The 27375-nt window shown below is 52.1% G+C and overlaps 1 protein-coding gene across 15 annotated transcripts in view; it reads right to left on the reverse strand.

Annotated features, from left to right (window-relative positions):
• The window catches only part of PTPRS (protein tyrosine phosphatase receptor type S), a 163081-nt gene that overhangs the window by 88402 nt on the left and 47304 nt on the right, over nt 1–27375 (reverse strand). For all 15 annotated transcript variants that reach the window (XM_029963841.1, XM_029963836.1, XM_029963835.1 and 12 more), the window contains exon 2: nt 13775–13942. In XM_029963841.1, the coding sequence (XP_029819701.1) occupies nt 13775–13862 (88 nt within the window). In that variant the 5' untranslated portion in view covers nt 13863–13942. The remainder of the gene's footprint in view (nt 1–13774; nt 13943–27375) is intronic.

The raw sequence follows: 27375 nt of genomic DNA on the forward strand, positions 1-27375 counted from the left end.
GAAGGTGCACCAGGGTCCCTCTGCTGCCTTCCCTAAGCCCGGTCGGAGCAGGGTGTCCCTCCTGTGGCACTACAGGAGGGTTATGGAGGGACCAGGAGGTCAGGGTTGCACTGAGCCTCACAGACCACACAAAGGCAGGGGCAGCTTTCTCCACACCACCCCAGTACATTCCAGCCCCAAAACTGCTGCTCCCTCCTCAGCTACACCTGCCAGCTGTGGGGCAGTCCAAGCACAAAGCTGCTCCCACAAGGAGAGGGACATGTCCCCTTCCAGCCACTTCCCACAGGCCTGGATGTGCCACCATCACAGTAACAGACCTGTCTGGCCCCACAGGTGCCAAGGAAAAGGCTGGAGGATGGTCCCTGACCACATCACTGTGTATTTGCCCCAGTGTGTGTGATGCTGTCCCTCTGTGCCCCAGGCTGCCCCCGCGGGGGCTGCAGAAGTGCCTCTGCACCTCTGCATCCTCCTGACCCCCATTCCAGCTCTCTCCCTGCACCCTCAGCCCCACAGCAGGGACCTGGTGCCGATTTCAGATGGCAAAACCCACCTCTGTGTTTACCACCTCCCACCACCCCCTGCCAGCCCCAGGAAAGCACCTCAACAATGGACCTCAGATAAAGACAAAGCCACTTGTTCTCCCATCTGGCCGCAGCGCAGAGCAGCGGGAGCCCGGCTGAAAGGGCCCCTCGCCCACAGCGGCAGCAATCCACGGAGACAAAAGAAAGCCAGCTACAAAACACGGATTTTAAAAGGTTTTGCTTCCATTTTTGGAGCCCTCAGTCCCTGCTGACAGCTCCGTGGAAGCCCACGCGGCCCATCCTGCCGGCACACAAAGCGCCGCTTCCAGCTCCTCCTTCTCCGGTGAGTAAACCCTCATTATCCCACCCTGGGGAAGGAGCACGCTCTCCACTGCACCCCAGAGTGCCACGGAACCGAAGCAGAAGCAAGGGCACAGCAGGAAGGCCATTTTCCTGCCACTTGGCCGGTTTATGAGTCTTCCTACACACACTCCCAGCCGTCCTTTTGCTCACCGCTCCTGTTCGACCTTCAGCAAACAGCCCCGTGGTGCTGAGCCCAACATTTCCCCGTGTGGATCTGCCCACTGTGAGTGTGCCCACGCTGCAGGAGAGATTCAGGGCATGTTAGCCAGTGACGACCTTTATCCTCGCTCAAAAACACTCAGCAGATGGAAAATCAGCCTTTTTTGTGCATATATATACACATATAGGCAACTCCACCTTTTAAAACAAAGGGAAAAGTTGAGACCACGAAGCCGTTTGTGGTCATTGTTATTTTGCCATTAGTTGCACACCCCAATCTGCTTTTCCAGGCTGCAGATCGTTCCCATAGTTGGGATTCGGATCTCTGGCTCTGGTGCAAAGTCGGCTGACCTTGGGAACTCGCCCTTCCCCACACCTCAGGCTGCCACACGTAGCAGGGAGGTGACAACCCTCATTTCTCACACCTGCCTGTCTGTCTTGGTCTAGACACTACACGCAGTTTGGAGCAGGGACGGTCTCGGCACGGCTCTGTTCAGCACTCAGCACCCCGGGTGGCACTGAACACAGCTGCAGCCTCTGAAGACTGAAATACAAACAAAATAACCACAAAAACATCACCAGAGGGAACTCAGAGACCTTCTCCAACAGGTACTTCTTGGGGAGAGAAGAAGGTAAAAATCAAAAGCCAGACAAAAGCTTTGGAATCTTCCAACAACCAGTTTGTGTCAGCTGGAATGAGACATCTCTCCCTGTTATTTCTCACCCCCTGCTAACTTGCAGAGCCACTAGGAAGGAATCTGATGGTGTTCCCACTGCCATGCACAGAGTTAACCCCCCCTCCTCTCCTCTCCTTCCTCCTCCCTCTTCCTTTGGTTTCTGGGCTGAACCTTTCTGCTGATCTAGTGAAACTCCATCTCCCTTTCCCACAACTGCTGACGGGCTCACAATCGGAGAAGGAGCCCAAGGTACTCCCCAACCACAGCCCTGGGTGGTTGTGCTTTCATCTGCCCTCCTGAAATCCCTGCCAGGAATGTGAGATTGGGGTCCAGCCACGCTCCCACTGTTTGTTGGTTGCTTTAGGAAGTGTGTTTGACACGCACGTGCTGCTGTGGTCTGGCTGCACACAGATCCATGCCCTGTGTTGGAAGGATGGGGATGGGAGTGTGGAGGCACAGCCAGAGGAGCAGCTCTGCCACACCAGTGAATCAGGAGACAAAACGTGGAGCAGAAGGTAGAAAGGATGGAAAAATCAGTGAGAATGAGAAGAGATCAACAAGGGAAATGGCACGTTCTCTGGGCTGACCTGTGCAGGGCCAAGAGTTGGACTTTGATGATCCTTGTGGGCCCCTTCCAAGTCAGGATATTCCATGACTCTGTGCAAGAGAACTGGAGCAAGCTGGAGAGAAGGGAGGTGTTCAGAGCCAGAGCAAGGAAGTGAAGATTAGATGGAGGAGACAAACCACAGAGCAGATGAAAACAGGAGAGAGCAGCCAAATTTGACACAGATGGAGAGTGGGGAGCAAGAATGCTCTGTTTGGAATGGATCTGTATTCCAAAGCAGTGGCATTAGGGAGCGGGGGAGCTTGTGAGAGGGATAGAAGCAAGGGAGACAGCTCCAGAATCTACATCTTTCCTCAGGAGAAGAGTGAGAGCTGCAAACTGGGCACAGGACCGGGGAGGAGTCTCTGTGGAGACACTCCACAAGACTAAGAACACCCCTTGGAGAGGTCCTGCAGAGACCCAGGTCCCCGTGAAATCCAGGGGACAGATTTTGCACTTTTTCTTTCCGAGGGCTGTTTCTCGGTGCCTCACAAATAAAAGCAAAATGAGGGTTTTCTGACAGAACAAACAAACAGGGAGTGAATTATTTTCCATTTCCCCGTCAATAGCTTCTCCCCAGCCCAGTCGTCTTATCATCATAAAAAGTCCATTAAGCAGTAATTGGGGAGGCAGGAGAAGGCAGGGCTGGTCCGTGGAACGGGAGCACGCTCGCTCCCCAACTGGCCTTTTCTGGGAAGGCAGACAGGATAATTATAGGCTTTAGACAGAGACTTCCTCTTACTGTCAGCAGCTCTTGGCTCCCTTCAGGGAGACGGGACTGGCAAGGTTGGGCAAAGGAGGGTAAAAAAAGATCGAGGACATTTTCTGAGAAGTGAAATACTTCCACCTTGCTATTCCCCTGCTGCTGAGCCACCAAAGCCCTTCCCTGACTCAGAAAAGCTGTGCTACCACAGGCGAGTGCAGGCTGTTCCCTGTTGGACATAGGGGAATGTCACCTGGATGATTATCCCTTCTCCTTTCCTGAAAGGTCCCAGAGAAGGAAGGGTAGTGATGAAGGATGTGACCCAAGCACAGGAGTTAACACAGGCAGAAAATGGGTGAGGAAGATGAAGAACTCATTTCATACACCTTTAACTGCCCTGGCTGTCCAACACCTGCCTGTGCTGCCAGCTCCCACCTCTCCCCCCAGCCAGGATGAGGCAGCAGTCCATTCATAGCCAGCATCATGTCAAGCTGTTCTCGCCATCAGGCTTGTAACTTTGGGGATCTGGCACATCCATACAGCTTTCAAGCTCCTGTTTGAAACACACTGGGATACAGACCCTTTGGAAGAGGAGGTACGAGCCTGAAGCAGTGAGGCAGGAGGAGACTGAGGCTACCAAAAATCTATTCCTGGTTCTGACATGCAAGGTGAGAAAAACCTGCTTGCTGGAGGGGAAAGCATAATGGTTCCTTCTGGTCTATTTAAACTGCTGGTTTCCAGGGATGGGACCGTTCCTTATCGCGTGGGAACAGCACTGGGATGAAGTTATCCCATTTCAGCAGGAATCCTCCAGGCTACCATCCCACATCCCTGTGCATGGAAAGGATCCACCTCACTCCGTGGCAAAAAGGGTATTTGTCACTTCCACGGATCAGCCCCAGCTCCAGCAACTGGCACCTTGATACAGCCAAGGAAAACATTCCTGCAGCTGGGATTTATACAAAGGGATAATGGGGCACATGTAATGATGCACATACACAGGATGAAAACTGCTTGATGGGCCAGCACAGGGAGATGTCCCTGTTCTGCAGGGAGTGGGGTGGTATTCCAGGCCTTCTTCTTCCTTCCCCAACAGGAAAACTGGTGCCTGGTATCTCTCAGCATGTAGTGAGCACACACCAGAAAGCACCCACCATGTGAGAACTTCCACGGTGAGGGCTCAAAGCATCACCTGGGCTTGTGTTCAACAAATGAGAAATGGAGGACTGATGTTGGGGGTGAAGGGGTCTGCGTTTGGCAGGGAAGGACAGCAAATGCAGCAGGGAGCTGGTGCCCAGCATCAGAGTGAGACCCTGCACACAAGGCAAGAAAGCAGGGAAAAGAGGTAGCACTAAGCAGGGTATGGAATATGTGCAGGAGGGAACGTGATCTGGAGGATGCAAGACTGAGTTTGCTTTTCAACACATTCTGTGGCCACATCCCACAAAGATCCTCCTCCCGTGCCTCAGTTTCCCCACCTCCTTCTCTCCCCAGTTGAGATGGTGAGCACTGCAGGTGCACAACTGCTGCTCTCTGCTCCCACCCTCCCTCCCTGGCACAGACCAAACTGAGGGGCAAAGGAGCACGTTGGTGGGAATGCAGATGGTCCTCTGGCCAGGATTCTCCTTCATCTCCTGGCATTACAACACAGGAAGGAAGCTGCTCCTTGTGACCAGCAAGAGCTGAAGGAGATGAGCACTGCCCTCATGCAGGATGGCAGCCCTGGGATCAGCCAGGAAGCTCCAGCAAACAAAGGAGCACACGTGGCCTCAGCAACGTGGACCCTGGGGGTACACGAATGCTGTAGCAACATCTCATTCCATGTCTGTCCACAGGTCCCATAACAAGGCCTAACAACCCAGAGCAGAGCCAGAGACCCAAGGAGCTGTCCTGGCAACTTAATGAGGGCCCCTTGTCCATCAATGTCACGACAGCAATCCCAGGTTGTTTGCAATCATGAGCTTGAGGCAGGGAGCTCTCCCTGCCCTTGCCAAGTTGCTAAGACAGCTTCTCCTTCAGCCATCTCATTGATAATGGCATCCTGGAGCAGCTCGATTCACCACCTACTGAGAAAAGACCCAGCTAGAAAGGATTTGGCTCTTTGCTCAACTTCCACTGCTCTGAGTCACTGAAGAATCCGAGTCCAGGGGGGGACACCAGAACATGAAAAAACCATCTCCTACGGGACAAGCCTGCAAGAAGGAAAAGCTTAACGAGCCCAGATCCAGCTCCCAGGGGGCCATGCCATCTTAATATAGCCCAGCCTCAGTCCTGCACCACCACAAAGTGACAGCAGAGTCAGCACAACGGGGAAAACATGCTCCTGCAGCTCATGGTCCTTCCGAGAAAGAGCAGAGCTGGGAGCCCCAAGGATGTGATCAGGGAGATCAGCCCCAACCCTGGGTTTTGGGATGTGACACAGAGCTTTGCAAACTGTAAACACACAGTTAAGTCCTGCCTTGCATCGCCAGCTCAGGAGGGGCTGCAGCTCTACATGCACGAGATCACGGGATGGATGACCCCAGTTGAGGTTTGCCAGCTCATATGTGGGATCATTTGGGGGTGAAAGGCACACTAGGCAAATAAAATATCCTCTGATAAAGCTCTGCTCTCCTAATCCTGTAAATAAAAGCTGTATTACTTCCACTTACCAGCTGTTGTCTGCTTCTTCCCTTCAGGCTCAAGAGAAGAAGGTTCCTGGTCTACAAGAACAGGGAAAGGTACAGCTCCTACAGCACAGAATTTGGGGTGTATTCAGAAGTTTTTTGCACCATTCCTATCTGACCTCCCATTTTCTGTGGAACAAAAGGAGATTCGGGATATACAAGCTTGAAACACTGAGTCTTAACAGTGTATTTTGAGCCTGTATTGCTTATCAGTATTGAGGCTGGGATGTCAAGGGAACTCAAGATGGGAGATCTTGAAAACAAGAACCCAGAACCTAATAAAGCCATGACTAATGGATGAACACAACCTTTAACAATGATGAACTTTGACTCCTACCACACGAGTCACTGCAATTTCTGTCTCTGAGCCACACTGCTCATCATTCAGATTTGTAGTGGGCACATCAACACAAAAGAATCAAAAAAAAAAAGGGAGAATCCAACAACACTGCTGAGAACTGACAGCAGGGGGAATGTGATGGGTTCAGCTCTGAGATAACTAGAGACTCAGTGAGCCAGAAAACCAGTGCAAGACACGAGCGAGAGAGAAATGGAAACGTGGAAAAGCAGCAGCGATGCCACCTTAAATTCTGCTATCCCAGACAGTAATTGAGGAAGGTGAGCTTTTGTTTGAGTAGGACAGGTTTCTGTTCCTGTTTGACACCTGCCAAGGGATGGCTTCTCACCAGAAGTCTGTCCTGCAGTCCCTCCAGGCACCGGGAAGGCAATCCTCTCCCCTTTCATCGGGGAAAGGCAATCCCTCAAGGGGCAGCTACTGGAATTAGCCCCAATTAGCAGATCTTAGAAGGAAAGGGGCATTTCATAGCACTCATACAGAAACAACACACACAGAAAGCCCTCAAAACCAAGCATGTGCTCCCCAGACAAAGAGAAACAAGAGCTGAAGGATCTTCCTGGCTCTCTGGGAGCCCACTGGAACCAGTCTCAAGGTGATCTTTGAGCTGAACTGAAAAAAAAACCCTACACCACCATTTTAGAAATCCATTCATACAAATCAAAGTCCAGGCTAAAGATTAGTAAATCTTAGCAGCATGCTCAGACTAATTTAAGAATAAATCCATGAATTCCAACAGAGGTGAGGGAGGAAGAGGACACAGCCAAATTAATTTGACTTTATTAATTAAAAAAACCACCAAGTTTCATCACCCCACCATTCTTTAGAGGTTGTGTGAGAGTAGGGGGAGCTATGGTCATTAATTATGCAGAAAATGCAAAACTATCAGCCTCTGAATGAGCTTAAAATAAGGAGAAACCCTTTCAGAAGGGGGAGAAATTACTCCCCAAGGCAGCTGAAATTTCTCTTGCAACTTCAAAGGACAATAAATTATTCAAATCACTCGCGCCACTCCACACGCTCTCTCACTCTCTCCCCTTCTCAATTTTATGCTCCTGAGTCAATTAAAGATTTGGAGGACTCAGAGAAACTTTGTAGAATGCTAAACCAGTTGCAGCTCCTTCTATTTATTTTTTTTTCCTCTTCTTTAAAGCTTTGCTTTTGCTCTCAGCCTCAAAAGGAAACAGAAATGATTCTGTGCATTGCAGATGAAACGAGCAGCGTTGGTTTTTGCCGGGCTCGTATGAAGCAGCAATGTTTCATGTCTGCAAAACCAAGATGGGACATGCTCAAAACCCTCCACTGTGAAAAACAGGTCAACCCACAGTCCCTCATGTCAATGGTTTGAATCATTCATTTCAAGATCCCCTTTCAAAGTCTTCGCAGTAGACGTCCAAAATGTATTTATAATGCTCTCTCCTGGCACTCCTCAGGTCTGGGGGTAGCTGTGATCTCTTCCACAGTCACTGCTGTGCCCTTGGATGGAGCAGGAGGTTCCTCTGCCAAACCCCAACACGACTGTTTAGCATTTGCAGGGGGAGAACCTGGCGTGGTTTAACCAGGACAGATCCCCAACTCAAGACCAGGACTAATTACACCGGCCAACAACACGGCAAGAGCAGTCCTTGCTCAAAAAAGCCATCTAGACAAGCAAAAGGAGGGTTGAGAAGGTGCAGTCACAGCGAGAGGACACTCCCAGCTCCTGCCCCAGCCCCTGGCCCTCAGCCCATACGCTGCTTATCTCCTTGCACACAGCAGATGGTCCAAAACGTGACTATTTTCATGAACTTTTAACAATCCCAAAAAAATTAAAAGCAGCTGCAGTGCAGGGAACATCACAGCTTTCTAAGGTGGGAACTGGGACCAATTATGTTGCAAGAGAACATCCTTGACTGGAGGGGAAGAGTGGCACAGAGTAAATAAAACTGTTCTTGGGAGATTGTGTCTCACAGGCCAACACGAGCCCAGATTCCATCCCACGCGCCGAGGAACGACATTCCTCCGGTCGGGCGTCCTTGAAAAACACTCTGCTCACCTTCTAAGAATAATATTGGGCTTGCCAGGCCACAAAAAGGGTGGGATACCCTCACAGATTCCCTTTAGTGACCCAGGAGATTCATATTTTGCTGGTCTTGAAAAGACATAAGCACACGGGCCTTGTCAGACAGACGGAAGGCTGATGTGACCCAGGGCCTGGGTGAGACACCAGAAAGATCCTGTCCTTTCCAGCAGCATGTGCAAGAACTGCCAGAGTGAACAGGACAACCAAGGGGAAAAGTCACAAAGAAAAAAGTCTGGGCTTCCTGGCAAAGCCTGACACAGAGGAGCAGCCCCAGTTTTGGCATCCAGGTACGGTGAAGACAGGCACTTCCTGCCTCACAAACCCTCTGCACATGACATTTTCACACAAGCTGCTTGTTTACACAACAAACAGATGCTCTTTTCCCCTAACTTAAACATCTAATGAAGCTGAGCAGCAAGAACCTCTGGGTGGGAAAAGATCCTTCACCAGGAGACACCCATGGCTGGGCCCCAAACACCCGTGGCTGCCGCTGTCCCCAGGTGCTCCTCAGCAGAGATTAATCTAATGAGCATTCACAGTGTGGGGCACAGCTGAGGCCTGGGCACTGCCAGCCCCCCCTGCCCCCGAGGAAGCTCTTTTGACAGATGATTGATTTCCTCCCCGGGTCCTACAGAAGGCACAAACTTTCCAATTTGAGTTATCTTTAAAAAAAAAAAAAAAAAAAAGAAGTAGGAAAGAAAAGAGATACATCACTCGATCCAGTCAGGCAAGGTTTAATTTAATCAGGCACTTAAAACAAGGTGACATAGAAGCTTAATTCAGTGTCCTTGAGTGAGACAACAACCAGTCCAGAACCCTCAACAGCCACAGCCTGGATCACAAACTGGTAGACAGAGAAGGCAGTAAAGGAAAGGGCAAGTCAGGAACAAGGACAACAAGGGGTCTCCTGGCTACAAAGGCAACTGGTGCATGGGGAACGTGAGCAGCAAGTGGATCTGGGGAGGGAAGCAGGGATCTCTGCCTTCTGGAGGATGTAATTTAGCTGCTGCCTCCCTCTTGCTCACCATTAGACTCTACTCACTGAAGGAACAATGTGCAACACCCAGTAGAAACTCCACCACCCACCAACCAGCCACACAACCTCCCCTGTGCTCCCACCTTAAATTCTGCTCCCCCTCCAACCCACCCACCAAGGAGAAAAAGCCTTTCTGCAGCCTTCCCCTGGCTCCTCAGCCCCCAGCAGGTTCACTGTCATTTTGGGGGGCCACAGTTAATTGGGGTCTATGACACAAACAATGAGACACCTCAGCCTCACCACATTTCGACATCTTCCTTCTCTCAGGACAGCGCTGTCAGGATCCACCTCAAACACCTAAAATGAAGCAGCTTCCTCTGACTGGAGAGAGATTCCCTCCCCACTGATGTCGACTTAACATGTCTATCAAGTCCTAAGATGGAGCCTCCTTGATCTTTACTACCATCTTACGTGACAACTGCTGTCTTGGCCAAAAGCAGATCAAAGCTGGGACCTCCAGAGCTAAAAGCTGTGAGCTGAGCCAGAGGCTAATCCTCTGGGAATGAGAGCACGGGAGGGACGGCTCAGGAGAGGAGTCAGATGCACCTGTAAGTCATTGTGATCAGGATCTCAGCGAGCCCAGCTGTGCTGCCACCACCTCCTGCACCTTGTAGGAGGAGCACACACCTTCCACATCACACACCTCCCATGGCACCGGCTCCCTGCCCTGTCAGCCTAATCAGGGACCTACAGGAGCTCCTTTCCCATCCCAGCACGTTTTCCATCCTGTCCATGAGTCTCACATGCCTGGTGCAAGCCTGGCTGCTGTCTTCTCCCAGCCCCATGGATGCTCATGGAGCACAAGCCCCCCCCACTCCCACACATGCACCTCCCATGAATTCCCCTGTTCTGCAAATTAATGATGGTGCAAGAGCAATTAAAAGGGAAGAAAGCCAGGGTAATGCATCATAAAAGGGGCTTTATTCTTTTATTTTGTCAATTGCAATTTAGATTTAATTATTTATGGTAATACTTCAGAGTGTGCTAGTAAAGAGTTCTATACCATGATTTATAAAAGGAAGGAAACCTAAGTAATAAGTAACATTTGCTGCCATTAAATCTTGCTGGGGCGGAGAGAGCCACACACCAGCCTTCTGTGTATGCAAAGTACCAATTAGCAAAGTGCTATTGTAAAGCACAAAGGTTTAATCAATGAGAAAAATCCACTTGAAAACAGCGAGCGTGCTGATTCCAGTCAGAAAAACGGGCACATTTCTATACAGTAAGTGGCTTTTTATCTGCAGCTGAGGAGCACTTAGAGCGGGCACGTCATTCCTTCAGGTGGCAGAGGAGGGCAGGAGGACCTGACCACTGCCCTCAGCCCAAAAGCAGCTCTGCTGTGCCCTGTCCACCAGCAGGACGAGGCTGATTCTGTGCACACACAAACCGAGGTGTTTTGGGGTGCTCGCCACAGAGGTTTTATGGCTCAGGCTGGGGGCATGAACAGGGAACACCAAGGCTTGGTGCTGTGCCCAGGTCCATCAGCAATCTGGGGACTGTTACCCTCCCTGGACTCACATCCATCTGTCTCTGCTGTGTGGTTTTCTCTCAGCTCCAAGGGGCACAAGACCTGCCTCTTTGGCTGTGCAGCTCTTGGGGAGGTCTCCCCTCACTCCCTGCAGTGATGCCAATTCCTGGTCCTCGCCCAAACAGCTGAATCCTTAACAAAATGATAATGCTTTCCTTTTAATGAAAATAATCACGGAATTAGCAATTTCCAGTTCTATGGCTGCCCTTGACTGTACAGAAGAAACAAAGTGTCCATATGCAACCAAAGAAAAAGAGAAGGAACATGTCTGCTTTACACCTTTCCATTATTGTCCTCTTCAGCTTCCCAAGGAGGAACAGCAGGCAGAAAGTAGTGTGGTGCTTTGGGTTTTTAATTTAAATGGCAGTTTCCTTTAAATAGAACACTCCTGCCACAGAAAGATTTAAATCACTGACTGAGATCAATTAGCCTCGGAAACAAGGGAAGTATTTTAATGGTCCTTTGATTGCAGAGGCCACAGCTCCTCCAGTGCTGCACTGGGAGAGGAGGCAAGTTCCAGCTTTCAGCCCAGGCTTTGCTGCACGGGGAGATGTTCCCCCTGTGAAGTTGGGAGGGTGATGCCCTCCAAAAGCCAGAATCCCAGGGGTTTCCTATCTCCAATGCAGGCTTCCCACCACGGCAGGGGCACCACCCCCCTGTGCCCGGGGGGCTGCAGGGCCTGGGCAGCCCCTCTGGTGAATTAGGGCAGGAAATGGGGTCAGCGCCGTGGCCAAATGGAAACCGGCCAAGGGATTACGGGAGAGGCAGTGACAGAGCCCAGGGCCATCTGATGGGAGAGGACATTGTCAGAACAGAGTGACAGCTCCTCACACAGCCTCTGCAGTTGTGACAGACAAAGCTGTTTGCTGTTTGCAAGGCTCAGTGGGGAGCAGCACGGACCAGCTCGGGTGCTGCTGACTGAGAGGGGATCTCTCCAGAGCCACTCCAAAACCAGGAGCTACCAACTCTCTGTCCACTCATCACCACCAGGCACAGCAACAGCCCCAGAGCAACTCCAGCAACTGGGAACAGGGAGCAGCCCCAAGGGCACGGCTCAGGGAGGTGCTGAGCTGTTCCACAGGTCAAGAGAAGAGACACCACCTTCCCAATTTCATCTGCACAGCAAGCAGGTAAGAGCAGCCCCACCTTGGGCAACCTGTAAAGTTCCTGCATGGACATCTGTGAGCAGCAAGAGGAAAAAGAATACAAAACCTCAGAGTTCAGGATCCAAGGACACTGCAGAACTACAGGAGAGAGAAATTCAGCTGCAAGCAGCGAGGTGTCTGCGGAGCAGGGACAGATTTCAGCAGGGTTTGGGCCACAGAACTGGTGCCTTCTGCCTTATCTGACCAGCATCAGCCCCCCTGAGGGCACATTTCCCCCCAGAAGGGCTTGGTAGCAGTCAGACAGTACATGGGATCTCCTTGTTCTGCTGTAATTTCTTAGCAAACCTCACCCCAGAGATGATGGACAGACAAGATGCTCATTTCTTCTCAGGAAAAGCCAAAACCACAGAAGAACTGAGGTCACACAGCCACAATTTTGAGAAGCCTTGATTCTGCAATGAGCACACAGGGCTTGGTGTACACGTAAAATTAAAATGGACCCCACTTTTCACAGGCACTTGGGTATCACAGGGAATGAATCAGGGCTCTTCTTACACAGAGAAGCACAGAAACACCTGAACTCTCCACCCACTCCTGCAAAGCTGCACTGCTGGCTTTGCAAACAGCGATTTTGCCAGGAGTGTTACAGCAAAACCAGTGGCAAGAACAAGACCCCGGAGCCCTGACACTGGATTTTCCACTGAATCCCCTCTCCTGACTCCACTGCACAAAGAGTCGGGAATGGAAATTCCCGGTGCCCCCTTTCACAAGCCAACAAGGCCACCCTGAGCCCAGTGGAACACAGCAGCACTCATTGACTCTGGGTCCTCATAAAGACCCTGCAAGAGCATTGGCTGCAACACCCAAGTAGGGCCCTGGATAAATCCTTGGACAAAAGACTCATGGCAGGTTCCCTGCTGCCAGACACTGCACCGTTCCTGCTACTCAGGACAGCTCAAACTGAAGCTCTGGCCCTACAGTGAAGCCCAGCTCCCTTCCCAGGCTTAAGAAATGAAAAAGAATAAAATAAAACATTATCTTTCTGCACATGAGCGTTCCTCCCTGCAAAGAAGGATTAAGCATGAACCCAGCAAAACTCAGGAGTGAGGCAAGGGCAAACACACCCCCCACTTGCCTACTGCAGAGAGGATAGAAAGCACTTGTTCCAAAAAAAATCTCCCAGCAACCGAAAGGTCGTGGGTCCATTCAATCCCCGGTGACGGCGTCATCGTAATAAACCCTGATAACGAAGCGATTACGTTAAAAGCTGTCAAGGGCCACGCTGACCAGAGCAGCCCTCTCACCAGCTTCAAGCAGCTTTGCAGGGGAGGGGAAAAAAAAAAAAAAGTCATAATTCAATCAGCCTGGAAAAGTCTATTCCCCACTGATCCCAAGCGATCAGCCTTCATGTCGAAGGAACATTACATTCAAGTCGCTGAAGATTTTCACCTTTTTTTTTTTTTTGCCTTCCCCTTTTTTCATTTTTTAAAGCCAGAATTGAAAGGCAGCAAAGATAAAAACTGTGTTAAAGTGGAACTGGTTCACTCGGGGGAAGGAGGAACATAATACTCTTTCTTCATGATGCTGTTTGGAATCCAGCCCCAGAAAGTAACACGACAACGGTCACCAGTGTCTGACAGATCCTGAAAGGCAGGAGCAGGAGAGGACAATATGGGCGAGCTGGGTGGAGATGGGGCCAGGAGAAGGGGGAGGAGGGCTCTGGCAAGAGCTGTCAGGCAGCTCCCTCCCTTCTCTCCAGCTCTTTGCAGGCTTGGGGGCAACCCGAGGTTCAAAGTGGGCTGTGAGGGCCCAGCTGCCCTGTGTGTCCCCCAGAGGTGGGACTGGGAACAAGGGGAAGGCACCAGTGGAAAGCTGAAGAAGTTAGAAAATGAAACACATGGTCAGGTACTGAACACTTCTTTAAATGCTGGAGAGGAGAGGGGGATACTTTGCTGAGGTGAGAAAAGGAGCAGGGAAAGAGCAGAGCCACTTACTTTCAGCTACACAGTCTATCAGCAGCACGGAGAGGAGGTTCACGAGGGAGACCAGTGAAGACATCCCAGGGCTGGGAAGGATCCTCATCCTCTGCACTGGCCTTCGGCCCCAGCCGGGAAGGCTCCGGGTCAGCGGGACTCACAAAGTCTCCCCAGCCTTGTCAGCACCTGTGGGGGCACAAAGGGGAGAGCATTGAGGGGGAGCTGGGTGGGCAGAGGGGGCACAACAAGGAGAGCACTGAGGGGGAGCTGGGTGGGCAAAGGGGGCACAAAGGGGAGAGCACTGCAGGGGGAGTTGGGTTGGGCAGAGGGACAACAAAGGGGAAGAGCACTGAGGGGGAGCTGAGGGGCTCACAAGGGAGAGGACCTGAGGGGGAGCTGGGTGGCGCAGGGGGTACAAGGGAAGAGGACATGAGGGGGAGCTGGGTGGGCAGAGGGGGTACAAGGGAGAGGACACTGAGGGGGAGCTGGGTGGGCAGAGGGGGTACAAGGGAGAGGACACTGAGGGGGAGCTGGGTGGGCAGAGGGGGTACAAGGGAGAGGACACTGAGGGGGAGCTGGGTGGGCAGAGGGGGTAACAAGGGAGAGGACACTGCGGGGGGAGCTGGGTGGGCAGAGGGGCACAAGGGGGAGAGCACTGAGGGGGAGCTGGGTGGGCAGAGCCGAGCAGAGCCCGAGGGGCAGCGGGGGCCCAAGGTAATTGCTGCCCATGGTCCCTGTGGGGAGCCCAGGCAGCTCCACGGGGACCTGACCAGCTCCATGGCCCAGCAGTCTGGTGGGGACACGAGGCTGGTGGGCTCTGGCTCCCTGCCTGGGCAGGTGATGAAGCGAATCTCAGCACTCACAGAGGGAGGGAACGGCGCAGGAAGGAGAACGGGAATCAGGAGGCACCAACCACACAGAACCCACGTTTAAAGTTTAACACTCATCAGCTCCTCTCCCTCCCCAGCCCGGGAGATGCAGCAGCGCCGGCAGAGCAGCGCTGAGCAATGAGGTGTGAAGGGATGTGACCCGACAGGGCCCAGGGACCCTCTGAAAGGGCGATTTTTCCACAAAAGCGCAGGGAGAAGAAGAAAAACTGAAACCTCACACGTGAAAAACCCAGCAAGGAAGAAAAAAAAAATCCCCCACCAAGAGGGAAGATGAAGCAGGAGATGTTTTCCCCGGGTCCCCTTTTGTCCGCTGAGGATCTGTGTGGTTCGGGGAGGGATCCTCTGTGCTGTGCAGCACTCACCCAACACAGCAACCCTGACCCTCAGCCTGGCATCAGTGTGGGTGTCCCAGAGCCCCTCCTGCATGGGAAACACATGCTGGAGAGATCCCAGGCTTCTTTCCATGGCTTTCACTACATGTCTGAGAGACCCTACTCCACTTGGTGCCTCAGTTTCCCCACTTGCAACACACAGAGGAACCACTTTACTGAGTTACACAAAACAGGGAGAAAGAACACCTGGAGTAGGGAATATCACATAGTTGATCCTGATGGATCGAGTAAACACAACCTCTAACAGCTATGGGAGAGATTTTTCTCCTGATCACCTCTGCCCTGGACGTGGCAGAGTGTGGCTGCAGGACACAACCAGCACATCAGCACTGCTGCCACGGGGCAGAGGGAGCTCAGCACCCGCCTGCTCCCCTCACCCTGCCAGCACATTTCCATGGAGACAACTCCTGGCTCCAAATGGAGCTTACAGCTTTATCCTGATCCCTGTGCAAAGCTGGAATGGCATTAGGGGAGCTGTATTCTTAGCCACCACCCCAGCCCTGAGTGTCGCTTCCCTCAGTCACAGAGGTGAGCTCTGTCTGCCCCAGAAGGGTCGGAAATAAGAGTGAAAACTGCAGCCACAACCTCCTCCCATGGTCGGCAGCTCAGAGGTTTCCCAGCAGCCAGACTGAGCTCTGGGATAATGGCCCAGAGCTGTGGAAGGATGCTCAGATCTGACAGATTCCTTCCCGCTATCGTTACGCCAATTAGAAATCAAACCCAGGGTTTATCACCTTTTGGAAAAAAGCCAGGTAGGAGATATTGTACAATGATCAAAGGCTTGGAAAGGACTAAGGGGATAGTGAGGCTGTTTAGGCTTTCTGATACACATCAGGGTGGGAGACTGTCAGGACAGGCAGTGTGAAGGGGCATTTTAATCTTTTTCTGTCCCATTAACTCTCCAAGGCTGAGCTGTACAGAATTAAAAGAAAAGGCAGGATAAACAAGAAGTCCCCATATGTACTCAGCCCTAAAGAGCAACTTTTTCAGACAGACGCTTTGGACTTGCACTTTGAGGATTACAAAGCCTCTGCTGTGTGCTCTGTGCTCCTCTAGATCCATCGTGCTTCAGCGCCGGCTCATGAAAACCGAGCACGAATACTGATACAAAAAAGAGAAAAGATCTGGATTCTGTCACTGGGAATCTCTTCAAATGTTTGTTCTAGACACACTCAGAGAAACACAGAGGCTCCAGCCAGCCTCAACTCGTGGTTTTCAGGGTTCCAGGGCGCAGAACAACGCGCTGGGGTTTCTTTTGTTGCTGCAGAGAGCAGGAACATCATGAATAGCTGCGATGGTAACTGTTAATTAAACTGGGGATGTGGCACCGATGCCAGCACAACAAATGGAGCCGTGTTGCTGCTCACTGGCTCTCCCTCCCTCCTGCTTCAGTCACGCAGCTCCCAGTTCCCACCAGCAAGGCTGGAAGGGAGAGGACAAGAGCTGGAGAGAGCAACTATCCACCCAAATATTTAGTTCCCTGTGCTAAAATAAAACAAGCCAAACCAGTGCTGGCTCAGCCACCATTTCAGAACCTCTCATTTTTCTTTATCAGAGCAATATATCCCCCACACACACTCCTAAAAGTGCCACCAAACATCTCCTTGAGCCTTGTCTGCTCTCCAAACATTTCTCTTTATCAGAGCAATATAAACCAGCCCACAGTCCCCCAAAAATGCCACCAAACATCTCCTGGAGCCTTGTCTGCTCTCCAAACATTTCCCTTTATCAGAGCAATATAAACCAGCCCACAGTCCCCCCAAAAATGCCACCAAACATCTCCTGGAGCCTTGTCTGCTCTCCAAACGCAGCACCAATGATCTTCCACGGCTCAGAGCAGCCAAGAGAATGTGCTGCTCTCCAAAGGATGGAGCTGAATGCAGGAATGTCAGGGAAATGTTCTGCCTCCTCCGGAGAGAGGAGCCTGGCAGCTCCACTCTCCCACCTCCAGCATGGCTTTTCATGCCATATAATGGGCTCGGATGGAGAAGGTCTGGTAAAGGGGATACAGCAACAGCTCCAAGACTGGAGAAGGAGATGCCAGAGGGTGACACTTCCGCTCCGGTGCTAATGTGCTTCCCGGGCCCTTGACGGAGACAGAAAGTGCTGGCAGAGATATTAGGACATGTCAGCTTCAATCCAGCAACTCATCCTTCAGAGCAGGTACATCACTGGCTGTCTTTCCCCCCCGGATATGGGATTTTCAGGACAGCAGGATGTGCCCCCACCTGGTTCCCCTGCGGCTGCCGGGGACAAGCTGGGACAGAGTTTGCTCTGCTCCCTTGGGAGAGCCCTGGCAATAGGGAGGCTGGAAACAGATTGATCCACGGCAAGATTCCCGCCTACAGGGCAGAACATGCCATGTTTGGAACCAGCTGCCACTCAACAAGGCCCTCCTGCCCTCCCAGCAGGCCTGAAAAGGTGGGAATTGTTCTGGTGGAAGCTCAAATCAGAAGGGCTCTGTCACCCATCCTCTGCCCTCCCCATGGCACAGCTTACCTTGTCTGTGCTCTTTGGAGCAGGTTTGCTCACTCCTGCCTGTCCCTGAGCACCCAGCCAAGCTCCTGGCACCAGCCAAGCCAACATAATGGCAGTTTTCCTGTGCTGCTCCACGGACCTGCAAACCCACACTAAATTCCCTGGCACGGGATCCCCTGCAACACAAGCAAACCACCTAATAGACCTCAATCCTTGCTAAAGAATGCAATTAAGTGAAGCCATGGCCCCCAGTGGGGTCAGATTTGTGCTAGATACGGTCACATTTCAGGAATAAGATTAATTCTTACAGTAAAAGAGCTCCTGTAAGACATTCATTCTTATGTGCTGCCTAATCTCTAGCTCTGAGCATGGCCCCGTGTGCAGCTTGTAAGAGCTGAGCCCGGGGTCTTGAAGAGCATTATTAAAAATAATAAAACTCAGAAGTGTTTGCAAGAAGCAGCTTCTCACTGCAGCTCCTCCAGCCAGGATGGAGCCAGGGATCTGCAGGGACCCAAGGGTGCAAGGCACAGAGGGTGAAGTGCTCAGAAGCACCTACATTTCTTAAGAGCTTAAGTTCCACTGAGAGTCAAAGGGACTTAATCTAAGCTGCTGTAAGATGCTTTTGAAGATTTTCCCCCCAGTAACTCCCATTTCAGAGGGTGCTGGATACCTTATGCCCTTAAGCTACTTTAGGTATCCCAGGGGATATAGGAGGAGGGGGCTTTATCTACAGACCAAGTTGATTACCTTGGTCTTCACTGCTTTCAGGGGGACATGCTGCTAAAAAAGAAGTGTCTGCACAGTTATGGACACTGGGATGGGTCAGGGCCTTGCAGGGATTTTCACACAATCACAGAATCATGGAATGGTTTGGGTTGGAAGGGACCTTAAAGATCATCTCATTCCACCCTGTGCCATGGGCAGGAACACCTTCCACTACACCAGGTTGCTCCAAGCCCTGTCCAACCTGGCCTTTAACACTTCTAGGGTTGGAGAATTCACAACCTCTCTGGGCAACATTTTGCCCTTTGTTACTTTTTCTCAGCCCTGATGGAGCTGGTAATTGAAACATTTGCTCTGCATTAAAAAAAAAAAAACAACAAACAGGAGGGAGGGACCTTGCCTTCATTACAATATAACAACTTGAAAAAAAAAAAATCACAAAGAAGCATTTGGGCTTCTCTTCTGTTCCACCTGCCCGTCAAGGGGAGAAGGGGGACTTTAAAGAAATTCTCTGCAAAAAGTTCCACCCAGATCTAGGAGATTATTAAACATCTTCATTTTCAGCAGCTGCTGTGGGAGAATTGCTCCCATTAGGCACATCAATCGGAGCAAACACCTTGCAGGCAGAGGGCTGCACTGAGGGTTCTTCCTTCCAGCAGCACCAGCTCAGTTTGTACTGCCTATTAACAGAGGTCAGTGGGTCACTTCATTTCCTCCCAGCAACCTCTTTAAAGGGAGAAAGAAAAGCTTTTAGCACAACCACCAGCTCATTTGTCACCTCCCCTGGGGAGGGGAGAGATGAAATTTGAATTCACCACCCCACAATTCCCACTTGCTCCTACCCAACACCCTGCCCTCGGCAAACCCCACCTCACCAGGGCTGGGATGAGGAAACTTGGCACTGGTGGTTTGCTCAAGGTGGGTCCTGCCTGCTTGGACCTGGCCCAGGAGCCCACCCTGGCACCTCTCCCGTGGGCTCTGGGGAGCAGTGCTGGCTCTGAAAGCCTGCACAGCCCATGTCATAGAATTACAGGATGGTTTGGGTTGGAAGGGATCTTAAAGATGATCCAGTTCCACCCCTTGCCATGGGCAGGGATGCCACTCACTGGATCAGGGTGCTCAGGGCCCCCATGCAAGGTGGCCTTGAATATTTCCATGGATGGGACATCCACACTCAGGTTGCTTTGCTGGCAAGTGTTTGGCTCCTTCCTGGGGAAACAGAGCATGAAGAGAGGAGCTTCAAAGTATGTGTTTCTGACACCTATTTCCCTCTCCTAACTCATAACACACTGACCAGACCAGCCCTGTTTAATGGGCAGGGAGAGCATAACCATGAAAGTGTTGGTGGTAGGGAGGGAGATGCTGCCTCTGCTCCAAAAGCTCAACCCCAGATCTTGGTTAGACAGGAAAACCCCAAGGACACTCACCCAGAGACCAGGTCTGCACACAGCAGCCTCACTGCTGCTCCCAGGATTAGCTCCTGGCAGAGGAAAAGCCAACCAAACCTGCCAACCACAAGAGCAAAGTGCCAAAAGTCCAGCAAGTCCCAGTGCCAGAGCCGTGCACATCCTTTCCCCACACCAGGGAGACCCTGCAGCCCTCCCTGTGTCTGCTGAATCCCACTCCTCAGGCCAGCAAAGCCCCCAAAATAACTCTGCCTTCTGGGCCCCTTCATCTCAGCAAAGACACCCTGGCTATGTGGAGCCTTGGAGCCTGTTGCTGTTGAGAGGACCAGGCTGGGCTGGGGCACAGGGGGCTATGGTGCTCCCATATCCCATGGGATCCCCTTCCCACAGCGCTTCAAGACACCTTAACTAAACAAACACAACCCCCATGAGCAGCAAAGCTCACCTCAAGACTAACTGGTGGCTTTAGCTGCCAGGTTCCAAGGGCTGTGCAGAAAGGACTGATCCTAAAAGATGCCTGATCCTGCCCAAAAAACGAGGCGTTGGAGCATTTCCAAGTCAGTCCCTCCCCCTCCAAAGCTGCTGGACACAGTTGCTCTTCTAGGCTCGAATGCAACTCCCCAACCCACTTCAAAACACGGGCCATGGGCTTGGCAAACACAATTAGAGCAGGCAGCAGAGATCCTTCAGAGTGAAGCACGGCTGTTTATCTATCACCGAGTTACTTAGATCTTAAAAAAATATTTACAAGAAAGAGGCAGAGTATTATCTTCCACGGGGAAACAAACACAGATGGAGAAAAAAAAAAAAGAGCTTTGATCAGGACTGTCTCGGTCCTACTCGCTGCTTTTCATCCCCAGATCTCCAAGTGCTTTAATATGACAGTATTATCCCTTTTTACAATGTGGGAAACCAGAGGAAACTGCACAGTAAGACAGCTCACTGTGTTAGCACGCACACAGACACACACAAAATATCTTTCCTCCTTCCTGCACCATTTCTAGTCCTCTCAGATGTGTGAAGTGCCAAGCAACAGGCAAAAGGGGCATTTTGGGGCGTAGCAATGCAGGTGTTGCAGGAGGTGTTACTCCCTGCCCAGGGGTACAATGGCACACTAAGGGTTAAGCTGTGGTGGCTGCAGGAGAAATGAGACAGGAGAGCTCCGAGTTGGGCTCCAATCGTCAGGAGAAATTAATTTCCCCCTAGCCTGTCCCCCGCAGTGACAGCTCTGACAGGCAGTGATGTATCACAGAGCATTCAGCAGGTGCAGCACAGCACGGACAGGGCAGAGGGGACGTCGCCGCAGCCGGAGGGATGCGGCAGCGAGGGGAGGAGGACAAGGAGCAGGAGGAGGAAGCACAGCTCCCATGGCCTGGCTGCACCCTGATAAACCCAAGCCCATCCACGCTTTGGGGTGCTGCAGCCACAGGAGGACCCCAAAGGACCCTCCCCTGCAAAAAGCCAGTGGCAGCACCGTGGCAGCACCAGCGAGAAGGAGGCAATGCTGGAGCCACCAGAAATGCCAGGAGCATCCTCCAGAGCTGGGCTGAAGATGTGGCTTCTCCTCTGCCTCTGTGCACACAGGGCAGGGCTGGGCTATCCTCTGGGATGCACTAAGGGAAGGACTGGATTGACACAGGACCACACTCCCCTCCACCCCATCCCCTTCCCCTCGCTCCCACACAAACACATCCTTCAGCAATTCCCAACAAACCCTCACGATCTCCGCCGGGCGCCCGACGGCATCAGCGATCGTCAACTAAATTGCCTTGTGGTTCTGGGTAATACTTTGCGTTTCTTCTTGCAGGCCTCAGAGCTTTATTTATTTATTTAGGAAGTCATTCATCATTAGCCCCAGCTCAGCTGCCTGACAGACTGGGAGCTCCTTGGGGCACATCCCGTCTCCGCGCCTGCCACGCGCGCACCGACAGCGCTGGGTAAATAACCGTCCGTCAGCCACGTCCTGCAGCATCCTCAGCTCAGCGAGGGGAATAAACACCATCCTCTGCCAGCAAATAATGCTGAAATCACCAGCATCCCCCTCCTAGAGCACCTGCACCTCAAGCCTGGGAGCCAGGCTGATGGGTGATGCTGAGTTGCTGCGACCTGCTCCGGACCGGCGGGGGAACACAGGGATCTGCTCTGTGCTGGTGCAGCCTCACCTCAAGTCTTGGGGCAGTTTGGAGGCCACAATATAAGAAGGATTTGAAGTTATTAGAGTGTACAATGGTGGCCACAGAGATAGGAAAGGATCTAGACAGAAAGTCATAAGAGGAGTGGCTGGTTCAGCTGGAGCAGAGGAGACTGAGGGGAGACTCCTCGGGGGCTGCAGCTCCTGCCAAGGGGAGGCGGAGGGGCAGGGACTGAGCTCTGCTCTGGGACCAGGGACAGGGACCAGGGAAGGGCTGGAGCTGTGCCAGGGGGGTTGGGATGGATCTCAGGGAAAGGTTCTTCCTCCCCAGAGGGTGTTTGGGCACTGCCCAGGCTCCCCAGGGCAGTGGGCACGGCCCCAAGGCTGCCAGAGCTCCAGGAGGGTTTGGACAACACTCTGAGGGACAGGGTGGGATGGTTGGGGTGTCTGTGCAGAGCCAGAAGTTGGACTGATGACGCTTCCCACTCAGGATATTCCATGATTCTATGAACATACTCCCAACTTCTGACCAACAGCACCAGCCTTCAGCTCCTTCAGATACACACTGTCCCTTGCAGGAGACATGACATCACTCACAGCCACGTTGGTTGCTGGCAACCTACAGGTCCGTGTCCCATTACACAAATCCTCCCTCTGAAACTCTTGCACTGGCAGGAGCATTAACACCTCTCCCTATCATACCATCCCTTCTCCAACCTGGACAATGTAGCCATAACCATCACTGGACCTTTTCCAAATCAGAGATACAATGCACCACTCAAACACAGCAGAGGGGAAAAGAAAAAAAAAAAGACAAAAGCTCAACAAAGAGCCCAACCAAACATCCACTCACCACCAGCCAAACTGCAACAGCCTTTCTCACGTCTGCAGTCCAAGCTAAGGAAAAGCCTTTTTCCACCCCAGATCTAATGCAGGTTCAGATCAGCTCCACATTCCTGGGGAGGAAAGACTGCCTGGACTCACATCTGTGTGTGTCCAATTAAGAACATAGGAGAAAACCACAGAACAACGAAGAACCGGTGCTCTCCTGACCTACAGCACGGCACAAAGATGACCTGCACTGGGAAGAGCCCATCCAGATGGCATCAGCCCCTCTGAGCAGGCTAATCCCTCCAGCTTTGGCTTACTGCTCCCTTCACACAGAAACTTGGATGCTGCTGCATCTTGCGACCTTCTCCACCCTCCAAACGGCTCTGCCAGGTCTGCACAGGGACTCCCTTTGTGTCAGGAGCAGGAAGGAGTGATGGCCCTCTCCTCCACCCCAAAAACCCTGTCAAACAGGGGGTCAAACACCATTCCTGGAGGTGACATTGATGCTCCTTGCTGACGGCAGCTCAGCTGCTGAGAGGAACCTGCCTGGCCTTCCTCCAGCTCCTCCACAGTTTTCTGCTGCCCTCTGAGAGCAACTTTAGCTGCTTTCTCACAAAATAGGTTGTTGTTACTTAAAAGTCTTTTGCAAACTCTCTCCTGAGGACAAGCAGTGGGTTCCAAAAGCCCAAAAGTCCCAGCAGCCAGGCCAGGAGCACAGGAGGCCAGTCCCTGCCCCGCAGAGGTCCATCCCTGCAGGAAGGACTTTGGCCAAGTAAGGCAACCTGCCCACCTACTGCTGGCTGTGAGCTTGTGTCCAAGCAAAGCATCTTCCACCAGCCTTCAGCCAGAGCAGAAAGAAAAGGGAAAAAAAAAAAAAAAAGAGAGATGAAAAATTGAAAGGAAGGAAAAACATTCCAGAAAGTTAATTAGGAACATGAGGGTGCTTTATCAGTTCCGGCTCAGAGTGCTGGACGGGTGTAGGATGTCACCAGCCCTCGTGCAAGAACGACCTTCTCATTACAGGCGATCGCTGATCGATCGCCTCCGTTTGTTATCTTCATCAGCCCTCAGATCCTGCCCTGAACCCGACACCAGGCAGCCTAAGGGGAGCTGAGGAAGGGGGTGGCAGTGGGACCCTCCTGGTGCTCCCACCAGAGCTCACCCCCCTCCGCCACCAGCATCCCCCCAGGGAGGGCAGAACGAACAGCCCCAGATTTTGCAAGGCTCATTTCTTACCTCCACATAGACACAGTCCCCAGTAATATGAGTTATGGAAATAACCCCCAAAATCCCTGAATGACACACACCCACACACCTCGCACCAAAACCAAAATACAAACTCTCTCCAAAACACGGTGACCTGGGAAATTCCAACAAGCCACTACAGAGCCAGGCAAGGACCCTGCTCCCACACAGCCCACCGAACCCAGGGGGGCTCCTGGTGAGGATCTCAAAGCTGCTCTGAATTTACACTAAGACAGAGGAAAATGTAACTCCCTGATGATCATCTTTAGGGTCACCCATGGTTGAGATGTAGAGGAACTGCCCTTGCTTTCTCATTCTGGAAGAGGCAGCTAAACCCCAGAGGCTGCCACACCTCAAGCCCACCTACAGGCAAGCCAAGAGCCCGGGGAAACAAAAAAGAAAGAAAGAAATTTCCTTCTTATGGCCTGTACACCTCATGGTCACTGCTGCCTGCAAACCCCCAGGCAGCCAGGCTGGGAGATGCCACAGGATTGCTGCAGTCCCTGGGGAAGGAGGGAGCTGCACACACGCTCTGCACATCAGTGAAAAACAAATGAGGGGAAATAAAAGTAGTGAAGGAAACACGCAAAGTTTCTCCTAATTGCTATTTGGTGGTAAATGAAAATCATTGTGGCAACAGTGCGGCTGATGAGCTGTTTGGTTTCCTCACAGCCCATGGAAGAGGGAGAGTTGTGTGAGGAAGGGATAGATGAGACAGGAGGGTGAGTGGCTGCTCAAATCCCCCTGCCAGCGAGGACGGGCTCCTGAGCCGCAGTAAGAGGGATAAAGAGGCTTGTCTTTCTTTGTCCACAGCGCAGAGCTGGCTTCACCACCACAGCTTGCATCTTGCTGATTAGTGACCAGCAAGGAAAGCTAATCAAGGTTATTAGGAAGTGCTGCCTTCCCTGGGTTTCACAGCTGCCTCCTCGGGAGGACACAGGGCAATGTGGCTCCCACAGCCACCCGCCCATCAATGCCTCCAGGCGTCTTTTTTCCACCCCAGGATCAAGTGTGCTGCCATCAAGCCCCACACAGAGTGCACCCCTTGGGCACCAAGGACACAGGAATGTCACTTCTTGGCCTCCCCTCTTTAGTTTACCCTGCCTTCTCCTTCAGCATTCGTTCCCTCCCCACTTCCTTGCCAGGCGCTCCAGCCCTGCCAGCCAACACAGGGGGTTAAACTCCATAAAGAGGATTTGGTTTTGAGCTTGCAAGACAGAAGATGAGCAAATCCCTTCCCTTGCTCTGGCAGGAATCCTGTGTCTCAGACCCACCAGCCAGGGGAGATTAAGAAAGGAGGAGAGAAAGAAAAAAACCCATCCATCACTTGCTGCCGTGATCTCATCTGAATTTAAGAGCTAAGCTGGGTGGATGCTGGGTCACTGCTTGGGCTGGTGGAGCCCTGCAGACTAGCAGACACCAGAACAGACCAGAGAGAGTCTTAGGCTGCACTGCTGAAGGTCATCAATGGGGTTAGGAAGCCACATCCACGCTCCGTGCTTGCTTTCCCTGCGATTTAATTCTGGGCTGTCTGTCTAGGGAAGCCTCTGGCTCTTGTCACATCTTTGCAGAGAGCCCTGGCTGCAGTGGGTGCCTCTGGGAGTTACCTTCATGCATTGACTGAAGCCCCACAAAACACACCAATGTGCAGCAATGCCTGGATGACACAAGCCAGGACCGATTCCGAACCAAGTGGCTCAGCCAGGCAGGGCTCTGCTGCCATTTTCATCTTCCATATGAGATGCAAAATTAAGAGGCTGCAAAATAGGCAGAAACTGGGAGTAACACCACCCTTGTGATCTCACCTAGGCCGGTTTACTTCTATTAAACATGATATTCCTCCCTTTCTGCTCTGAGCAGCTGCAGCTTCATGGTCCTGCCAGGCCAACAGACATCCCAGCCTAGAGGTGGCTGCTTCCACTGGAGGGGATACAGCAATCCCAGCCACACCAGGGACGCATCAGAGCCGGCTTAAAACATTTATAAGCATTCAGAGATTGATAACATCCCTCCTGGAGCAGGCTGTAGGAAAGGAGCTTGTGAGAGCACCATGGGAGAACCTTCCCATTACCCAGGATTCAAGAAGCCTCCACCTGCTCGGCACGTCGCTTCCTATTTCACTTCAAACCAGCATAAGGGGTTTTTTTGACAAGCTGCTGAGATCATCTCGGTGTCTTTGCAGCAGTCAATCATGACAAGGATCAGGCAGGGAGATTTTTTCCGAGTAGGCTGGCTGAGTGTTCACGGCAATGTTTTTGTGATGCCGAGCCGCAGCAGCGCCCGCGAGGAGCGGGGCCATGAATTAAACATGTGATAATATTTACTCGGCAGGTGAGGACCATCAGCACGAACTGGGCTCTGCCTGGCCGGGGAGGAGCACGCAGTGTGTCCTCCATTTTCAGCAGGACAAGCCTTGGAACAGCAAATGCTTTCCCTCGTGCTGAGCAGGAGGTTTCCAAGGTCTCCGACCCCTCTGCCTGCTCAGCCAGCGCTCGGGAATGACTCGTCCATCTTCGGAGGCACCGAGCCAAACAGGAATGGGTCCAACAACAAATCTCTCCTTCGGACATGCAGGAGCCACCATATTGCAGAAAATGCCTTTGTTGTCACTGCACCATCTGGAGTCGCCAGGAAATGCAACTTTTTTGTCCCCATCCATTACCAAAGGGAGAAATCTGCTGTCCCCTGAAAGGCAGAACTGCCCACTTTCTCCCAGCACCAGGGAGAAGAGGTGGGTGAACAAGAGCTGAGGCCCCCACTGCACCTTCAGGATTTACAAGCCCCACTGTCTCTGCTTTTGGGAGACAATCTACAGCCTCCACCTTGGAATCCCAGAATGGTTTGGGTTGGAGGGAACCTTAAAGATCACCTTGTTCCAGAGCCCTACCATGGGAAGGGACATTTTCCAGTAGAAGGTGGAAGCCATCCCAGCTCAGACCTGTCAGCACCACTCAGGGGTTCCATCTTGCTCGAAAACACAGTGTCTTGTACTTAAATTTCCTAAAGCCAGAGGAGCTGAGAACCCCCCATTTTATCTCTTTCGCCAGAAGCTGGGCACGGTGTGGCTGGTCCAGAGGGGTACTTGGAGCATCTCCCAGTGGGAGGACATTGCTGGTGCTCCATGGGAGATGCCATCAGGGGCTGAGCCAGGCAGGCAGGGACCCAGGGGACAGCCCAGGGATGGGAACACCATCCCTGCAGGTTTTTAGAAAGGCCAGACATGATCTGCCTCCGACTTCCAAAGACACGATGCTGCCCTGGGCCAGGGAGATCGACCAATTGACCTTCCAACCTCCCTTCTGTCATTACTTTCTATGATTTTACAACCTCTCTAAACGGTTCATTTATCCTGAGTGAATTCCTGCTGCATCCTGCTCATCAGCCAGCTGGGCAGCACCTTCCTCCAGCCACACCGTGTGAGGGCAAAGCTGCTGCAGGTGCACAGATGGACCCAGCACAGGGGTAGAGACAGGGCAGAAAATAAGGGGTGGGGGGAGCCCCAAACAACTCTTGCTGAAAAAAC

Source organism: Manacus vitellinus, unplaced genomic scaffold (assembly GCF_001715985.3).
Source record: "Manacus vitellinus isolate BGI_N305 unplaced genomic scaffold, ASM171598v3 scaffold_64_pilon, whole genome shotgun sequence".
NCBI lineage: Eukaryota > Metazoa > Chordata > Aves > Passeriformes > Pipridae > Manacus > Manacus vitellinus.